General features: G+C 43.7%; 2 protein-coding genes and 1 long non-coding RNA gene across 26 annotated transcripts in view; 1 reads left to right on the top strand and 2 right to left on the bottom strand.

Moving 5' to 3' along the window:
• LOC118177295 overlaps nucleotides 1-16,273 on the top strand; it is a 34,923-nt gene extending 18,650 nt beyond the window's left edge. For 2 of the 3 annotated variants that reach the window (XR_004755737.1, XR_004755735.1), the window contains one exon: nucleotides 1,630-3,854. This is a non-coding gene — a long non-coding RNA (uncharacterized LOC118177295). Of the gene's footprint in view, nucleotides 1-1,629; nucleotides 3,855-15,781 lie in introns of those variants that run through there. The other variant, XR_004755736.1, reaches the window with a different exon arrangement.
• TMEM52 (transmembrane protein 52) lies at nucleotides 3,347-8,225 on the bottom strand. 2 transcript variants are annotated; one of them, XM_035344908.1, is made up of 4 exons: nucleotides 8,101-8,225; nucleotides 7,136-7,180; nucleotides 5,445-5,614; nucleotides 3,347-4,786 (listed from the first exon to the last, which is right to left on the bottom strand). In XM_035344908.1, the coding sequence occupies exons 2-4, from the start codon at nucleotides 7,165-7,167 to the stop codon at nucleotides 4,467-4,469; spliced, it is 522 nt and encodes a 173-aa protein (XP_035200799.1). In that variant the 5' UTR covers nucleotides 7,168-7,180; nucleotides 8,101-8,225; the 3' UTR covers nucleotides 3,347-4,466. The 2 variants fall into 2 exon arrangements, with proteins under 2 accessions (XP_035200799.1, XP_035200800.1); XM_035344909.1 differs by lacking the exon at nucleotides 8,101-8,225 and adding an exon at nucleotides 7,823-7,840.
• CFAP74 (cilia and flagella associated protein 74) overlaps nucleotides 11,481-16,906 on the bottom strand; it is a 73,844-nt gene continuing 68,418 nt past the window's right edge. For 19 of the 21 annotated variants that reach the window (XM_035344876.1, XM_035344880.1, XM_035344877.1 and 16 more), the window contains 6 exons: nucleotides 16,725-16,854; nucleotides 16,467-16,621; nucleotides 15,293-15,431; nucleotides 13,892-14,019; nucleotides 13,248-13,382; nucleotides 11,481-12,049 (listed from right to left, as the gene is read on the bottom strand). In XM_035344876.1, coding sequence (XP_035200767.1) covers nucleotides 11,936-12,049; nucleotides 13,248-13,382; nucleotides 13,892-14,019; nucleotides 15,293-15,431; nucleotides 16,467-16,621; nucleotides 16,725-16,854 — 801 coding nt within the window. In that variant the 3' untranslated portion in view covers nucleotides 11,481-11,935. Of the gene's footprint in view, nucleotides 12,050-12,647; nucleotides 13,173-13,211; nucleotides 13,383-13,891; nucleotides 14,020-15,292; nucleotides 15,432-16,466; nucleotides 16,622-16,724; nucleotides 16,855-16,906 lie in introns of those variants that run through there. The other 2 variants (XM_035344871.1, XR_004755732.1) reach the window with 2 other exon arrangements.

Raw genomic sequence — 16,906 nt, 5'->3', positions numbered from 1 at the left:
ACCGAGTTAATTGTAGTCATCAGCTGCCTGTCTAGATGATGGCTCCTAATACTGCCAGGACCACAGAGCTGAATTAGCGTAAGCAATCCCGAGAAGGATTTGCAGACTTCTTCAGCATAAACCAGGCTGATGTTGGTCTTTGGTACAAGACCTTTTCTTACCCCTGCCAGTGGTAAAGGTATTTCTGATACCAGCTCAGTGGAATATCAGGTGACAATCGGTAGCAGCAGCAGATTAAATTAATCAGAAGGTCGAAGGAAGGGAAACATCTATCACACATAGGCCTGTCAGTGACAAGTCATTTCAGACCAACCCTGAGCAGAGCTAACAGTGAGTGAACTCCCGTTTGGCTAAGTGCCTTGTCTAGGATTATTTAGATATGCTTGACTGCCTGCTTGATTAAAAAGTTACTGAAACCTTTAATGTGTCCATTTAAATTCACTTCTCTGCTCTGGATTTTTTTTTCTAAACTGCTTAATTAAAGCATTTTAGAGAGGGAAAATGTACAGATTAATTCTTTACGAGTGGAAATATGCTGATCCTGGATCTTCCTGAAAGGCTCTTTTATATTACCACCAGGGATAGCGCATTTCTCATGAAAGGCTTTTGTTTTAGAAAGTCACAGTTTAGATCACCATAGCACTAATAAATAGTATCCATTATAGCGTCTTGTTTTGAAGCTTCAGAATACTTTTAAGAACCGGCTATAAATAATACATAGATAGACACCAATTTAATTCTCATTGATATGCACCCGCTTCCAGTTGCTCTCTGGTGGCTCTTAAAGAGCCAACGGAAGCACTGTGCAAGATTCCTGACCAGGAATCGAGATGTTTTACTTAGCTGGTGGAAACAAGAGGGAAGGTACGTGTGGTTAAGAGGCGTAAAATTGAATGTAAGCTAGGCTCTTTTTCTCCAGTTGATTCTTACTGTGTTTCCTCTACTAGTGCAGAAACCAGATCTAGAAGAAAAACAGTTATTTACATTCCAAATGCTTGGAATAAATGAAATAAAATAAAGGAACACCATGTCTGTCTGGATTGGGAGTTTCTGAAACATCTTAGTTCCTGCTTGAGCCTCACTAAGAGCCACTGACAACACAACAAGGTTTTCTAGAATCGTAAAGTCAGATCCCACCCAGAGATAAACAGAGCTAGCAAGAACACAGAGCAAAAATCAGAAGAGAAACATTTGTGAAAAGTGGCAATAGAAGTGAAAACAATACTTATCTCCATTCCACATTTTCATATTTAGTGGATGAATTTTAAAACATTAATTGAAATAAATAAATTCATTTTAACTTACCACACACAGGAGGGTTAAGAACCTGTAATGTTCTCCTCTAAAAATACAGGTTGAACAGAAGCTGCTTCCTCAGCCTAATTTTATAGACATTAACAGGAAATTTTGCCTTTCTCTGCCTTGCCCGATTAATCAGAAGAGACCCAGGTGATCAATGGCTCTTTTTCCATTCTACTTCCTGCTATTTGGGGTAATGCGAAGCATATGGGAACAGCGTTTTCAAGCTGTTACATCTGTAGACCAGGACTGAGGATATCTCCATTTTAATTCTTTTTCCAACATAGCTAGTTAAGTGATTCTTTTCTCTCACTGTGTTCCCACATGCAGGAGTGATTCTAATTGATGGCCTGGACTTCCACACAAATACAGCTATCCCCAAAGTAAGAAGAGAGCTGTTTGCTGCAGGTATTGACAGGGAATTTGTAAGAACCAGATCTCATTTGTGAGTGTTCAGCATTTTGGGCTTTGATGTTGGGTCTAACAGAATTATTCCCCATAACCGAATGGAAACATCTCCTTGCGGTTTGGAAGGTAGTCTGCCAGGTACTACTGACAGCTCACAAGACAGAAGCACTGTAAAAGCAACAGCATGCAGGGAAGGGAAGTCACACCGTTGTGATTTTATTCCTGTACTCCTCAAGCAAGCTCAGACCTTGCACTGCAGGGTGAGCTCTGCAGACCTGAGCAAAATCCAGCCTCAGAACCACTCTCACCTCTTGGCAACTCGGAGAGATACCCTCCTGAAGCTGCTACCAGTGGCAATGTAACAACCCAGAGAAGTGAAGGAGTGCCCTCTTGTGTCAGTCACCGCTCTTTTCATTTGCCTGGTGTTCTATTCCTGTCTTTATTATGAGTGAGCACTCTGCCTTTTCCCTTCAACAGTTTTGGAGAGTTCAGTGTTTTAGCCCATTAATTGGTGTGGTAAGAAACAAAACTGGAAATTCTGAGTAATACAGACGTATCGTTACCACTTAGTACAGAAGACAAAAGGTACAGAGGTATCATGTTGGCTCACTCTGCCAGTTAGGCAAAATGGGCAGAAGTGGGGATGGTCTTTGCAAAAATCTTCTGAGGACATTACTTCTGATGAGCTGGATGCAGAAAGCCAGGAAGCGTACAGCTCTGGTGGTTACATAATGTAGGGCATTACATACGATTTCAACTGACACCAACTTCTCCAATCAAGTAGCAAGTTATTTTTGTAGCAAGAGGACTAGAAAGTGAACTCCGTGATCATGTTACAGGGTACTTTCCAGTCTCTCTACAATAATATAAGTGATGCTCAGTTTCTGTAACACTTGTCTTTATAGCAAACCCTCTTTCTAAACCGTGCACCTGAAGGCATTTAGCATACTGTTTCACGATTTTGATCACCATGAAGGGAGTGGTCACTACAGCAGCTTCATGCAACACAGTTCAGCTGATCCTTCAGTAGATGGCAATAAAAGCACGTTTACTTGAGGAAGTCACAGTGCCATCCTATTCTTGAGTAGATGTTTTACAGAAATTACGGACATCTCCTGATCTTAGTTTTTCATTTAATCTAGTTTCACTTAAAAATAACACTTGCCTCTTATCTGCCTGGATATCTGAGATGAGCAGAAAATGTCTTCACTGATAAACACTACTAATACTGAAGTCTTGCATAGCTTAGTATCTTTGAAACACAGAGCTACACTAGAGCAAATGGCTAACAATGTATTATTCAGGTGCTGGTGATTATTTGTACAGATGCAAACCCACAAGCAGTCAGAAAAGTAACTTTCACCCTCTGTCTAAATCATTAAGATCTCATTTTATTGTTCTTGCTAGTTTTTGTTTTTGTTGTTCTTCGGTATGATCCATTAGCTCTCATCTTGCTTCTCCAAATGCATAAAGTTTGTTACTGCCCTGGGAACCTCCATGTGGTTTGGACAAACCTATATGCAAACATTTGCCTAGCACCTAACTTTAACTATGCTTTTAGTGGCCCCGGTACATGTTACTTGCATCCTTAATTCCCCCACTGTGGATTTTCCTGTTTAATGCAAACAAACGTTATCAATACAGAAAGAAACGTTTTATTTGGGAGAAATTCACACTGCAGAAAATCATTATGAACTTGCTGCTGACACTGGCAGGTAATATAACTCAACTGAGTAGCTAACAGATTTTCATAAACCTTTCAACTGATGCCACATGGGTTATCTTGCTATTTATTTCAGCCTTTTTTTTTTTTCTCTGAGGTTTAAGTGTTTGTCAAGTTCACATTAATTATCCCTCCAGGTGAGATTTTGTAAGATAAATTCTAATGATGGTAGCATCATATTCTTCTGAAATACAGAAAATATATAAATATTTGGCTATCTGAAACAATTGATATTTTCCAATTTGTGGTGTTTTTCAAACCCACCAGGCTCAATCGGCAAAGAAATTGAGTACTTGAAAAATTACTAATACTTAACCATGTGTGGAAATATCTCTGAGACTAATTTGTACTTTAACTGGCAAAAACGTAGCAAAAGGATCCCCCACAGAAGCCACTGCATCTTAAAAATAGAATTTTAAAGATTTTTTTTTTTAAATAAACACCTTCAAGTCTCATAACTAACAATTCTAATTGGGAAACACAAGATAGTACATTTCCCTCAAATACTTTCCTGCCATCTTCCTTCAGCGTAAGGAACACGTGCCACTGTGTCGCAACAAGTTTAGCACCTCAGCAGTTTGCTGGACAGTTAAAGTTCCCAAAATAAATGAAACTATAGAGCATCTGAGCATCACGGACTCTTCAGAGCGAGTTCATAGGATTCTGTTTTCCAACTCCAGTTTGGGAAAGTTCTGTTCTGGAACAACTTGTTCTTGTACCACCTGACTCTTCGTTTCCAATATGGCAAAACTGCCCTGACCTTTTTTTGTTGCCATATGCTAGGCACAGGGAATCATTTTTCTTAACCAGGAGATGAACAAGCATCCCTGTCCCACTTTTACAGGTGTTTTTAAACTGCTGCCCTTTTACTTCATTTCATATCCCTGAAGAAGCTTAACCAGGAAATTACAGCAGAAAACATTTCTTCTGACAGATCGTTACAGCTGCATGGCAGGAAACATCTTTTCATCAAAACTTGTCTTATAAAACCAAATTCTTCACGCCTTCCATTCCTTTACTCCAAACATGAAACGAGCTAGAGCTGAGGCTGTTCTTGTGGCACATCTTCTGAATTTTCTGAGTTGGGCTGTGTTGCTGGATCTCTGTTGGTTCCATCAGGTGAACACTGGGTGGAATTCAGCCCGCCTGGTGTCACCTGTTCAGGGATGTCACTGAGCTTCTGGCTGACCAGTGCGACTTCAATGTATTGTTTACCCATTTGGACAGCTTCGTCATAAGAAGGTGGCAACTCCGTTGTGTAGGGACTGTAAGCTGGGGGGGACACGGTGCTCCTGTCCATGCCCACAAATAGTGAAGGAATAGGGGCACTCAGAGGGTACTGGAATGAGCTGTATGCTGTGAAGAAAAGGAATGAAAGAAAATTAAACAATTGCATGGAACCCTGATATAGAAAAGGCTAATCCCATTCTTCTCCAAGAAATTATGGACTCAGTTTTTGTTTGCAGAACGTACCCACTATGTACTAAAAGCTCCACTACAGAATTACTGTATGGAATCTACATTGTTCAAAAAAAGCTGTCAGAAGAGAAAATGTCTGTGCATATTGCTGTCCAGCTGTTACTGTAGAGCACCTGACACCGCATGTGAACACTGTAACAGGTAGTTCCGGCTGGGTTCCTACACCAACAGCTGTGAACAGTATCTTAGGTTAGAGATAACTTGGGCTGAAATAGCTGGACAGTGAGGTGGGCAGAAAGAGTTAAAACAAATGGGGCAGTGGGAATTAGAGCAGATGTGGAAGAGGACATGTGAGAGGTTAACCCCCCACGGACTTTATTCTAACTTCTGCAGCATTAAATCCTACTTGCCATCTGCATTCACTTACTGCGTGGCCCTGGTGACACTCAGTTTTCCCATGCCCTCCCTGTGGTTTTGGAAGATGTTCTGAGAGGAGCTCAGAAAGTCCCCGTTGTTGCAAGGACTGAGCACAGCGTTGTGGACACGGGCTCTACAGCAAAGCACGGCTGAGTAGCTGACCCCCATGGGTACTTACAGGTCACCGTGCTGTGGGCTGTGCTGTCGCTGTCAATAGCAGCACCGGTCAGATCGTAGGGGTGCCTAGGGAAGGGCTGAACTGGAGGCCTCTTCTTCCGGCAGCAGAACTTGATGCAGCTGGCTGTGATCCCACAGAGCAGGAGCACGAACATAGTCAGCAAGATTAACCTTGGAGAAGGATGGAGAACAACACCGTAAAGTCAGCGCTTATGTTTTGCTGCTTCTAGAGCTGAATATAATTTTGCTCTAAATGGGTGAAAGACAGGCCAAACCTTCTCAGGCTTGGTTCTGAAGGGGTGCTGGAGCCAGAATTAGAAAGTTGGATCACAATCACAAATCGAAGTGCTACTGACTGTTGGTACAATCCTTTCTGGCTCACAGATGCTGTGATGTTAATTACCTTGGGATGTATATTCAGCTTACGTGCAGTGAGCATGGCTCCACTTTCAATGGTAAGGGTTTGTAGAAAAGGCCTCAGTAGCATTGTTTTTTTTCCAAACCAAAGATAGTACTTGTCCGTAACAATCATGATTCCAAACAAAACATTTCTTTAATAACTGTTTTATTTAAACTGTTTTATGTATTTAAAGAGAGAATGATTCTCTTTAGTACGAGTCAGATGCACACAAAGACTACACTCAAAGTTTGGATTTGAGGGCCTCAAACTTCCACAAGTTTCATGCATTTTCATGCAAATTGTTGTTTTGGAAAAATGCTTTCAGGGAATTTAAAACCATGTGCGAGAAGTGCATGCTGCCCTGCCGGAACTTTGCAATGAAACATTCCTCCAGCGCAAGGAGGGTTACCTCAGCACTAGGCAATCCCTAAGTCCTCACACCCAGGAGCTGCCTGCTGGTGTGCCACGAAGTAAAGGATTGTGAGCCCTCACACGCTGCCTTCCGATGGAGGCAGGAATCACCCAGGAAAAGGCAGCGCAGCGCTATCAGTCCCAGCACTGGCTCATTACCTTTCACGATTTCAATGCTGCCTAATTACAGAAGCTTTAAAATGCGTTGTATAACCATACGTATTTTTAAACGGCTCTGTATCAGCACATTCTAAGAAAGCAAAGCATGACAATGAGAAGTAACCAACTCACTCTGCGTGTTATCATCAAAACTGATGGAACGTGACAGAATGTAAACTCCCAAAATAACGTCAGGATACACACAATGCATGCTCTACGCCAGAGACCCATCCACTTGCGGCGAGCCCTTTGCCTTTCACTCACCATTATCTTTCAGTCAAGCAGCCAGTGAACAGGTTTGTGAAATCAGCCCGAGTTCAGAATGACAAACCAGCGCCGCAAGCTAACGGTGCCTTGTCCCATAAAAGGGAGCGAGCTGGGGACCGCGCGGGAGGCAGCGCAATGCCAAGCCCTAACAAGCCCATTCTGGGCAGCTGCCATTGTGTGCAAAGTTGTTTATTTAGGAAGAACAAACAAGCGCTACGGCTGAACTCGAGCGTACTCAGAATGGAAAGATGACATATCCCTAGATGAATGCTCTGTCCCGCCTGACACCGTATCTCCTCTGCGATGCAGTCATTCCACTGGTGGCTTTCATAAAACAGGAGAAACCCTTTCCCACATCGCGTCTTGAAAGGAGCCTTCCCATTACTTTACTGCAATTACTGCTCATAATATCTGCCAAATTACTCTGAGGTTAGTAAGATTAACAATCAGCTTACCAGACATACCACAGACTTGTCCAGTTAGACATGTTCTGAGGGCATCTGTGAAGGAAAGTCGATAGTTCACTGGTTTAAGTATCTGCACTCAAACAGGGAATACATGACAGGGAATGCATTTTTGAGTTGAAAAAGGAAAAGCAATCAATGGGGATATGGAACAAAAACACCTGTGATTTAGTTTCAGAGGACTGTTTCTCGTGGTTGTAACATGACTCCAGCTGCAAGCATACAAATCGCGCTGCATAAGTGGGGTCCTGGGTGAAGAACTGTTTTCAAGTGGAACTTTGCTGTTGCTTAGGAGAGAGAACTACACACGCTGGATTCTCAGAACTGTGAGGCAGTTATTTCACCTTAACAAGGGTGAAGTACCACAGCAAATGCTCAGAGTCACGGAATATCCTGGGTTGGAAGGGACCCACAAGGATCTTTGAGTCCAGCTCCTTAAGCCAGCCTAACTTCCTACTTCTCCCAGTTATTTTTAAATTACTTTTTTATAGCTCCAGTGCTATGAAAGCTTCAATCACAGAATCACAGAATCGTCTAGGTTGGAAGACACCTCCAAGATCACCAAGTCCAACCTCTGACCTAACGCTAACAAATCTTCCACTAAACCATATCCCAATGCTTCATAGCTCCTTATCCTCCATAGCGCCAGGAATGTTTTATTCAGAGCTACGTACGTACAAGGAAAAGGGGAGAGCTTCTGACACGTTTCAGGTGCGGCCGCGCCGGCAGCGCTGCAGGTGGCAGGGGGCTGCAGGGGCCGGTGGGCGCTGCCGGCTGCCTTTGCAGAACAGCCTGGGGAGGCGCAGCAAGGCCAGCCGGGCCACGTCTGCGAGCCGGTGCGGGTCTGGGGGATAAAAAAAAAAGCAGCACTGGGTGGCCAGAAGCGAGCCCCCCTCTACTCTGCTAAGGTCACCGGAGCGGGGTGGGTGCAGGTTCGCCCGGCGTTAGGTACTCACCGGTCGGAGCGCCTTCAGCCGCGGGCAGGGGCCCGGAGCGGTGTCAGGGAAATGAAGGAGGAGAGGAGCGGAGAGGAGAGGAGCGGGGCCGGGGGCCGCCTCAAGGGCGAGCGGGGCCCGGAGGCGGCAACGGCCGCGGGCAGAGCCGGGGGAGGAGCCGCCGAGGCGGGGCCGGGGCCGAGCTGATGCGGGAGCGGCCCCGGGGGCGCCGGCACCGAGGGGTGCGCCCCGCTCCCGGCTCCGGCTGGGCCGCCTGGGGGCTGCGGCTCGGCGCTGCTCACGGGAGGCCGGCGGCAGCTTTGTGTGCCGAACACACTTCTCTCTCTGCAGTGTCTGAGAAGTGGTGGAGGAGTCGTGGAAAAGGATCGAAAAGAATATTAAAAAAAAAAAAAAAAAAAAAAAAAAAAAAAGGTTTGGAAAAGCAGAGTGCTTCCCTTTGTAGAAAGTCTGTTTAAAACGCACAGAAGATGAATGAAAAGGCATCATCTTCTCCCTGGCAATGGGTTTGCTCCAGAATAATTTAACTGTGCTCAACATTTCAAATGTATCAATTAAGGACCTACATGTTGTTATGCCTACCTTGCAATAGTGTTGATACTATTTGGTAGAAACTTTCTAGAAACTATTTCATTACTTCAGCTATAGTAACCATTACAGCAGCTTTTCCCCCTTTTAAACGACAGCTTTTCTGCGGTTCATGTCAGGGTGAAGCCTAGCTGCTCTAACAGGACCGCACGCAGCCCATCGCATCAAAACGCTCCCCTGGCTGGTTACAGCAGTCCTGCCCTCATCAGGAAAGTGCAAAACACACATCAAAGGTCACCCACATCCACCGTGTATGAATGAACACGGATTATTTCTGCTTCAGAGTAGGTGATTTAAAGGTCAGACACCTTGGCAGCACCGATACAGCAGAGGTCAGTTACATGGCAAAACCCCTCACGCCAGCCACTGTGACAGATGATCAGAGTCATGGTGGCCGTGTTATGTGACTGGGTAAGCAACAAAAAAAGACAACTGGAGCTAAAAAGCAGGGAAATAATTCATGGATTATGAAACTTTTTAGTTGGAGAACAAAGGGGAAGATCACCTAATAAAAGAGCATTTTGCCGAGGTCCCTGGTATTCAGGTCCCTCAGTGGTCTGTAGTTGGCTGCTTGTATAAAACCTCCTCCAGTAATTAGTGCGACAAAACAGAAGGTTTATTTATTTTTCCCTGAGATTTTAATGCAACAGGAGGAAATGTATTTGGACTTGGGTTGGCAGAGGTTTCTTCTGCAAGAAGCATGGATCGGCACCAGAACACTGGGAGCAACGACAGACCCAGCAGCTTGGAAGTACTGGGTTCAGTGGTTCATTCTCCAGCTGACAGGGCTGAAGACCAGTGCTCTGAGGATCAGTAATGTCACGTGTTGCTGACTGGAATACTTCCCTGCAGGACCACCAAGGGTCATGGGATCATTGCTCACCGAGGAAAAGCTCCATTCATAAGTGTGAAGCAATCTCTGAAGTCACTGGGTAAGCCCAGCATGTATTGATGAGAGGTTTATGACTCTAGGACTTATTCTGTCACTTCCTTTCTGTTTTAGAAATGAGCTAGGTGCAGCTTTTAAGGGTAATAAAACTATACATGGCTGTGAAATGCTTTCTTATTAAACTAGAGCTGCATGAGAACCAAGAGGTATTTAGATACACGCCTCTCTGAAAGTAGAGGAGTTTGGCCATCCAAGAGCAATTACTGACGCAAAACTCAGTCTGAAAGCATAATGTTCAGTACAGTTATAGGAGCAGAAAACTTACCCTTCTGGAAAACTTTGATGCATTTCTGAGGATAGATTTTCAATATTATCCTCACAGTAAGGGCTCCATCCTTCCTGGAGTCTTACAACATGGAAACACAAACATCAGATCATGTTTAGCTTCTCCTGGCAATTTTCATACCAAATGCACTACGACCGTTGCTGGCCTGCTTTGGAAGCACAGCACCAAACAGGATTTTTTGTTTCTTCAGGAGAGAACTTGCATGAAGGCTCAAGCTGCTGTGCTGAGCTTCTGGTAGTTGTGAGCTTGGCATGAAGCCATGCAAATGTAATGCAATAGGGCTCTCAGCTGTCTTCACCTGATGTCCTCAAGGAATTACCCACAAACCCACTATTTTTAGTTCAGCTTGATGTGTCTAAATTAGCAGCAGAATTGTTTCCAATAGTCACTCGTGCCAGTAAACTTTCCAATTCCGGTATTTTCATATTAATTATATAATAACTGTTTAGGTAGGAGCATCCAAACATAATTCCTAAATTTTCAGTAGCCTGACAGTGTGCTTTTCAGGTAACTGCATTTTTGTATTGTGAAGATCAATTTACTCAGTTGTGGCCCTTCCCTCTTCAGTTGTGCTTGGGAGCAAATGTATCTTGGCTTCCCAATGCCTCTTTTTTCCTTCTTTCCAATCATTGACATTAGGCCATATCATAAACTGTTCAGATGTTGGCAGAGAACTGGAGATTTGCAGAGGTCTTCGCTGGGAGAACCCAGGTTTTGGAGCGGGCCCATTGCTCACAGTGTTTTTAAAACCATTAATGTAGAATAACCCCGTGTACTGATTTTGAAAGCATTCCCAGAAATAACTAACAGATGTGATGCATATTTTGGGACCATTTATGTTTCCAGAATATTACTACAATATGCATCACAAGCCACAGCTTGGAACTATAATCAGGATCCTTTGTATTAAGGAGTACACAGAGAAAACGTAGTTCAGAGAGCTCAGCCTGGTACAGGAGAAATGGATGATGTTGAACCATGTGCGTTATCTTTGACTGGTGCCTCACACAGCAGAGCCGGAATGAGAAAGGGAGAATCCACATTTGATTCTAGCTGCTGTGTCTGTATTGAATGCATTATAAACAGCTCAAGGACCAGCTGAACAGCTCAGCGTTCATGTAGCCTGAAACAAGTTGCAGGAATCTCATCTGTTTTTCTCCTCTTTTTCATCAGTTACGCAAGCATTTTCTACATAAAGTGGAAAAATAGTTAAAACATTTATGGGGACAAGTGCTTTACTGCTTTTTCCTGCAGTCTGACACATTCTGTGTATTGTACTTCCTCTGTACTCCTCCCTGAACTGGATGTGGCTTCTTGACAGAAGTTACACTTAACAGGACACTCTAGCTTCCCCAGCAGCTGGCACAGATCTATTCTCAGTGAGAAAATTCAGACAAAAACAGATGTAGAAATACAAAGTTCCTGGATAGGCATGATCTAGAGCAAGTGTCTAAGCACATTCAGTGATTCAATATGCAGTGGCATCACTGTAGCCTTGACCATGTGTCATCAGGATGATTGCACATTGTATTGTGAAAGTAACTGCCCAAGCAAATTGGAGGAGTCTTAAAATAAAAGCTTTATTGTAGTCTTAGCAGGAAAAAATAATACCAGGGACTTTCTACATACGTGAAAATGCATCTGAGGTCAGAAAATATACATCGTTTGAAACTCACACATTTAGAGATTAAACAAAAATACTCCTGAGGGAGTTACCACCTTTGGAAGACACTGGAATTAACAGCAGATGTTTCTACGTGGCCCCTCATGTTAATTCTTCCTTCTACTAAAAGGTTAGTGTCACAGTCAGTCTGAAAATAAAACTATTGGAAACAGTTTATACGGAATTTTGTAGAGAAAATAGGCAGAAAATGTACAAGTTACTTTCTGTTCTCTCTCCTACCTACCCTTACATACCTGCAACAATCTCAAAATCTTTCCATGTTCCAAGTGAGATCCAAAGACCTCCCCAAAAATATAAGCCTCCATCTTCCTTCCCACTTAGCTTGGTTCCATCAGTTACTGGGAGCACACGCTGACACAACTTTCGCCATGCACAGGATTCGGTAAGATTCCTTAACATCACCCTTTAAGGTCAGGAGGGCTGTCTCAATCACAGGGTCAGTGGTCTACAAAAAACGCATGCACAAAACCAACCTGTTTCTTTTGCACACAGCAGGTCAGTTGATCAAGGTCTAAGCAGCGTATGTTTCAGTTGTAAGAGGCGCCCCTTAAAGCTGTTGCTTACCTCTCTTCCTACTTGGTTGGCTTGGTTGGCTTTTTCATATTTTCACACAACACTCACACTGCAGTAAGCGAAGCAGCAATGACTAAGTGCTCTATCTGCAGGGTGCTGCCGATACCCTCACCACATTACAACCACGACAACTGGGCAAGGCAAGCGACAAGAGCGTGCTGCAGCGAGGGTTAGGGAAGAGATGGGTCCTGTTAGCCACGAGTTAGCGTTAAATCTTGTGTAACACCCCGTGGTTACCAAGAGGCACTATGTCAACCTCATGTGTCATGCCCGGAACTCTAGCGCCTTCCTTCCACACACGATGACAGCATCCTTGTAATTTTGCATCAGACCACTCATTCTGCCATCCCACACACTGCTGACAACAAAAAGTAGCAGAGTGAATTCTTTCAGTCCCCACGAAGATGAATCAGGAAGGGCAATTACAGGCGGGGCCCCCCGCCCCCCCCCATCCCATTACAAGGATGTTTTGAACTCGTACGAAGACTCTGCAATACGAAAAGGCAGAAGAAGCCAGGGAAACAAGGTTCATGAAGTAGGAAATCAAACAGGTCTCACTGACTTCCAGGAATATTCCAAAAAAGAAGCACCCACAGCCAGAAGTGTGACACCAGAGCAGAACGATCCATGGGAACAGTTCTGTGTCAGCAGGACTGCAAGTTTCCTTGCAAAGGGGGATGTTAAGAAGCTCACTTCATCACTGTCACCAAAACTGTCTGTTAGTCAACAGCAGCAGTATTTTGGCACCTTATAACGTGATGGCCTGTAAGAATTTATTTTATGTCCTATAAAGTGCAAGTGAATGATGCTTTCTTTTCCCATCATGCATGATTTGAAGCCTAGGACAAGACAGCAAGGCTCAAAATCATACCTATAGTTCCTGGATTTTGTTCCCATACCAGTGTTTACACCAGCCTAAACTCTCTTAGGTAAAGTGTTCCATCATCCTAATGTGCCCAAGCAGCCTGGAATACTCTCAAAGATCAGCCTTGGTATTGCTCCTCTAAATCAGTCAAAAGACAACAGCACCCCACTTGCAGTCCGGGAAGCAGCGTGCAACTGTTACTTACATCCAAGTCAGCAGGTGGCACCCAAGAAACGCTGATACATTTTACTTGACCACGATCAATGGTTCCCTTGACAAATTCAACAGTGAATCCCTTCTTCTGCAGGAGCGATAGGTTATCAAAACTGAACTCCACGTTCTACAAGAGACACACCATGCACCTTCATTACAGCCAGTTCAGCTTCTTCACACACAGTCACTGTTTCTTAAAGCTTACATCGCACAGATGCTATATATGGCCTTCGTTTGCCAAACTACTTCTGCCATTTGAAGTTGCAAACATCCATCCTGTTTGCTGTCACACGTTGTCATAAAATATGGTATGAAAAATGAGAGGATCAGAACTGCCATTCCGTTCTGTGCTCAAATTTCTGTATTTCGGTATCAGGGAAGGAAACTGAATTTTGTTTACTTTTAATACCATAACGCTAATTCCTCTTATTAAACCCTGAAAAAAAAAACACAACCTAACAAACCTTTAGCTTTCAAATGCTGATGCTTTTATAATGTAAAGTTTGTTAGAGACCCTGAGAATTGTATTTTTAATTTAAAGACCAAGTTTCTGACAGAAGGAACTAGTAACCATTTGTACACTATCAGTATTTTTTTTCCAGCATCTGACAAAGTTGCACTTTTTATTTTCTTCACCTTCTTAGATGCAAACTGAGCTGTCTGTATAGCTCCAACTCTCAGTTCAGTCTTTGCTGGCAGCAGAGAATTCTCTCCCTCGATGTGCTCCAGAACCAGGAGAATGGACTTCACTGGTTCTTGTGGTTCTAAAAAAATATGAATCAGGTAAACTTTGAGACAGTCAAAAGCAAAGGATTATCAATTTGGAACAGAAATAAATTACACCAAGATGGCTCAAAACAAAGCAATGTGGCACATTCACGAGTTGGCATAGCTAAGGAGATCCTTCTTACAGAGTTCCTTACAGAGTTAGTGAAGAATCAAGCAAAAGCAGGTTTTCCATTTGTCCTGCTTTTGGCTGGGATGGAGTAAATTCTCTTTACAGTAGCACCTATCATGCTGTGTTTTGGATTTTGATGAAAATAGTGGTGATAACACACTAAAGTTTAGTTGTTGCAGAGCAGTGCTTATGCAGAGTCAAAGTCTCTTCTGCTTCTGCTGCCTGCCAGCGAGGAGGCTGGGGGCAGGGACAGCGGGTGCACACTGCCCAAGGGGATGTCCCCACCACGAGGTGTCCTGCACGGCAGGACAAGCTGGGCCACTTGCAGAATGATGGCGTTTGCCTTCCCAAACAGCTGTTGGGCACGATGAGCCTCGCTTTCCTGCAAGTGGCTGAACACCTACCTGCTGATGGGAAATAATGAATCAATTCCTCATTTTGCTTTGCTTGCGCACGCAGCTTTGGCTCTGCCTACTAAACTGTCCTTCTGTCAGCCCCCGAGTTCTCGCACTTTTACCTTTCTGATTCTCTTCCCCATCCTGCTGGGGGGAGAGCGAGCAAGCTGCTGCATGGTGCTGTCTGCCAGGGTTAAACTACACCACCATCACTTCTAATTCATGTTTGTTTTCTAGCCCCACAGCATATACATTGCGTGTACTACAGTCCTACTTGTGTACGGTAAGTGCTCGTGTTTATTTATAGCTCAGGAGCTCGAAGGTGCTTACATACCATCTCGGAACACAAATCCTGTCCAAGGAAATTAAGGGAGGATAAATTCAAACCCCTGAAAGTGTGTCAACTTCATAGCAGTACAGTCAGGAGAGCCCAGGGTATTTTATTAGATGGGAAATAATTTTATAAATATTTAATGCAAGTAGGAGAAGTAGCAGAAAGCAAATACACCCTAATTTGCTCTAGTAGTAATAATCACAATAGCTTTTTGCAAGGTAAGTTTCAAGACAGATTATATTCATTAAGACACCACTGCTTTAGAATTCAGATAAAAGCCTTCCTTAAGGGAAAGTTTCTTGCCTTTTTCGGTGTGTGTTATGAATATAGGCTACACCATAGTGCTTATTCATTCTGGATACTGAAAGGTTATCTTTAATTTATTTTGTAATAAAGTGGCAGCACATTACCTTCCTTCAGTGCTTCCTGCGATGACACAGGTAACGTTACAGCCAAGGACTCGATGGGCACATCCAGTGGAATTCCACCTTCCACAAACATTGGGTGTTCTCTTGCTGCACCCTTTAGCTGGATTACGTGGGCTATTTTCTATACAGGACAAGAACGCTCTAGATGCGGTTACAGCTTAAGTACCAGTGTAACTGGAATGCTGACACAACAGCTTCAGTTCCTTAAAAATGCCATCTGCCTATATTAAAGCCAAGAGGTGCCCCACACTAACACAAGGATCCTGCATCTTCCCCTTGTCTTCTGTGTGTCACTTGGGCACTTTTCAACAGCCTTTCATTCTTGGGCAGTCTGCCAAACGAGTAGACTGGACAAACTATACTAAAGCCACTAAAACGGACAAAAATTATCTGTTGCCAAACAGAGCTTCAAGTTTGTGAACTTGGGCCAGTTTTCATTCATCTTATTCTGGTTTTCACTCTTACCTGCAGATCCAAAGATCATCTGGAGATACAAAACTTGCAAGGAGAGAAACAGTACTTACTTGTTCACTATGTTTCTACTGTTTGCAGTGCCTGCTGACAGTCATTAGTTGGCACTCTTCATTAACTTTTGGGCCATCTCTTTTGGAACATGGCACAAAGCTACCTGCAATGCTGCCAGCCTGCGTATCCTGATTTGGGCTCCGTCTAAGCTGAACTGCTGCTCTACAGATGGAAACCTCCTCCCTCACGCTGAGTGACTGCAGAAGCAGCTTCCTGGTACTCAGTGCACCTGCCAGTTTGCACTCTGCAGTCTTATTTCCACTCTCCGCTACAATTAAATGTTGCTTGCAGAGAACCCGGTTGGAACTGTGCTCAGCAGTGCGGCAGCAAGCTGGCTCCCATCACCTCCCGTGTACGCAGTGCGGACAGCTGGGTAGAAGACAGGACTGAATCCCAAGTCACAAATGGTATGAATTAGGAACTGAAAATTTTAAACCTGAAAAGTCAGTGGGCCTCAAAACTGTCACTTCCTACCTCCATCAGTTAATTTAGCATGGATAATATTTCTGCCTACAAATCTCGTCCACCAGATATAATTATGTAAAACTCCTGCTTAGACCCATGCTGCTAAAAATAACTGTAGGTCATATTTAGACTTCCATTTCATAATCAGGTATCTTGATCCCCTCACCTTGCCAAAGAGCACAACCTTGAGGCGGTCCGAATAGTACAGGCTTTCATGGTCAGGACTGAAAGTAACAACAAAGTCCTGGCTCTTCCCGGCAACAATTTCTCCTTGTGTCGGAAAGATGCTGAACACGCTTAAACCACTGTAGTTCTGTGTTCCTGGTAAACAGAAACAAGGATATGAATATGGAAGAACAGTTCCGTTTCACTTCTTCATATATTTTAAACTCATTTCATTTTTGTGAAGGGGGGAAAAAATTACCAACAATCTCTGTTCTTTGCAAGGAGGATGTAAGAAAGGATGGAAGTCTCTGCTGATCTTTGCTCCTCGTTGGCGAAAGTGAATCCAGTTGGATGGAGTATTGCAGGGTCAGCGTGGAAGTGTTCTGTATCTGATAACATGAAATTTACACAACAGCACTTTAAGAAAATTGATTTTCAGGC

This window comes from Oxyura jamaicensis, chromosome 21 (assembly GCF_011077185.1).
Source record: "Oxyura jamaicensis isolate SHBP4307 breed ruddy duck chromosome 21, BPBGC_Ojam_1.0, whole genome shotgun sequence".
Lineage (NCBI taxonomy): Eukaryota > Metazoa > Chordata > Aves > Anseriformes > Anatidae > Oxyura > Oxyura jamaicensis.
The sequence above is the reverse complement of the archived record's forward strand: the minus strand, read 5'-3'. Positions and strand labels throughout refer to the sequence as shown.

Bases quoted from the DNA above. Each gene is read 5' to 3' on its own strand.
- TMEM52 (XM_035344908.1), bottom strand. From the start codon at position 7,167: ATGTCTAACTGGACAAGTCTGTGGTATGTCTG. The intron at 5,615-7,135 runs GTAAGCTGATTG...TCCTTCTCCAAG, and splicing joins ACAAGTCTGTGGTATGTCTG to GTTAATCTTGCTGACTATGT. The intron at 4,787-5,444 runs GTAAGTACCCAT...TTTTCTTCACAG, and splicing joins AGCCCACAGCACGGTGACCT to CATACAGCTCATTCCAGTAC.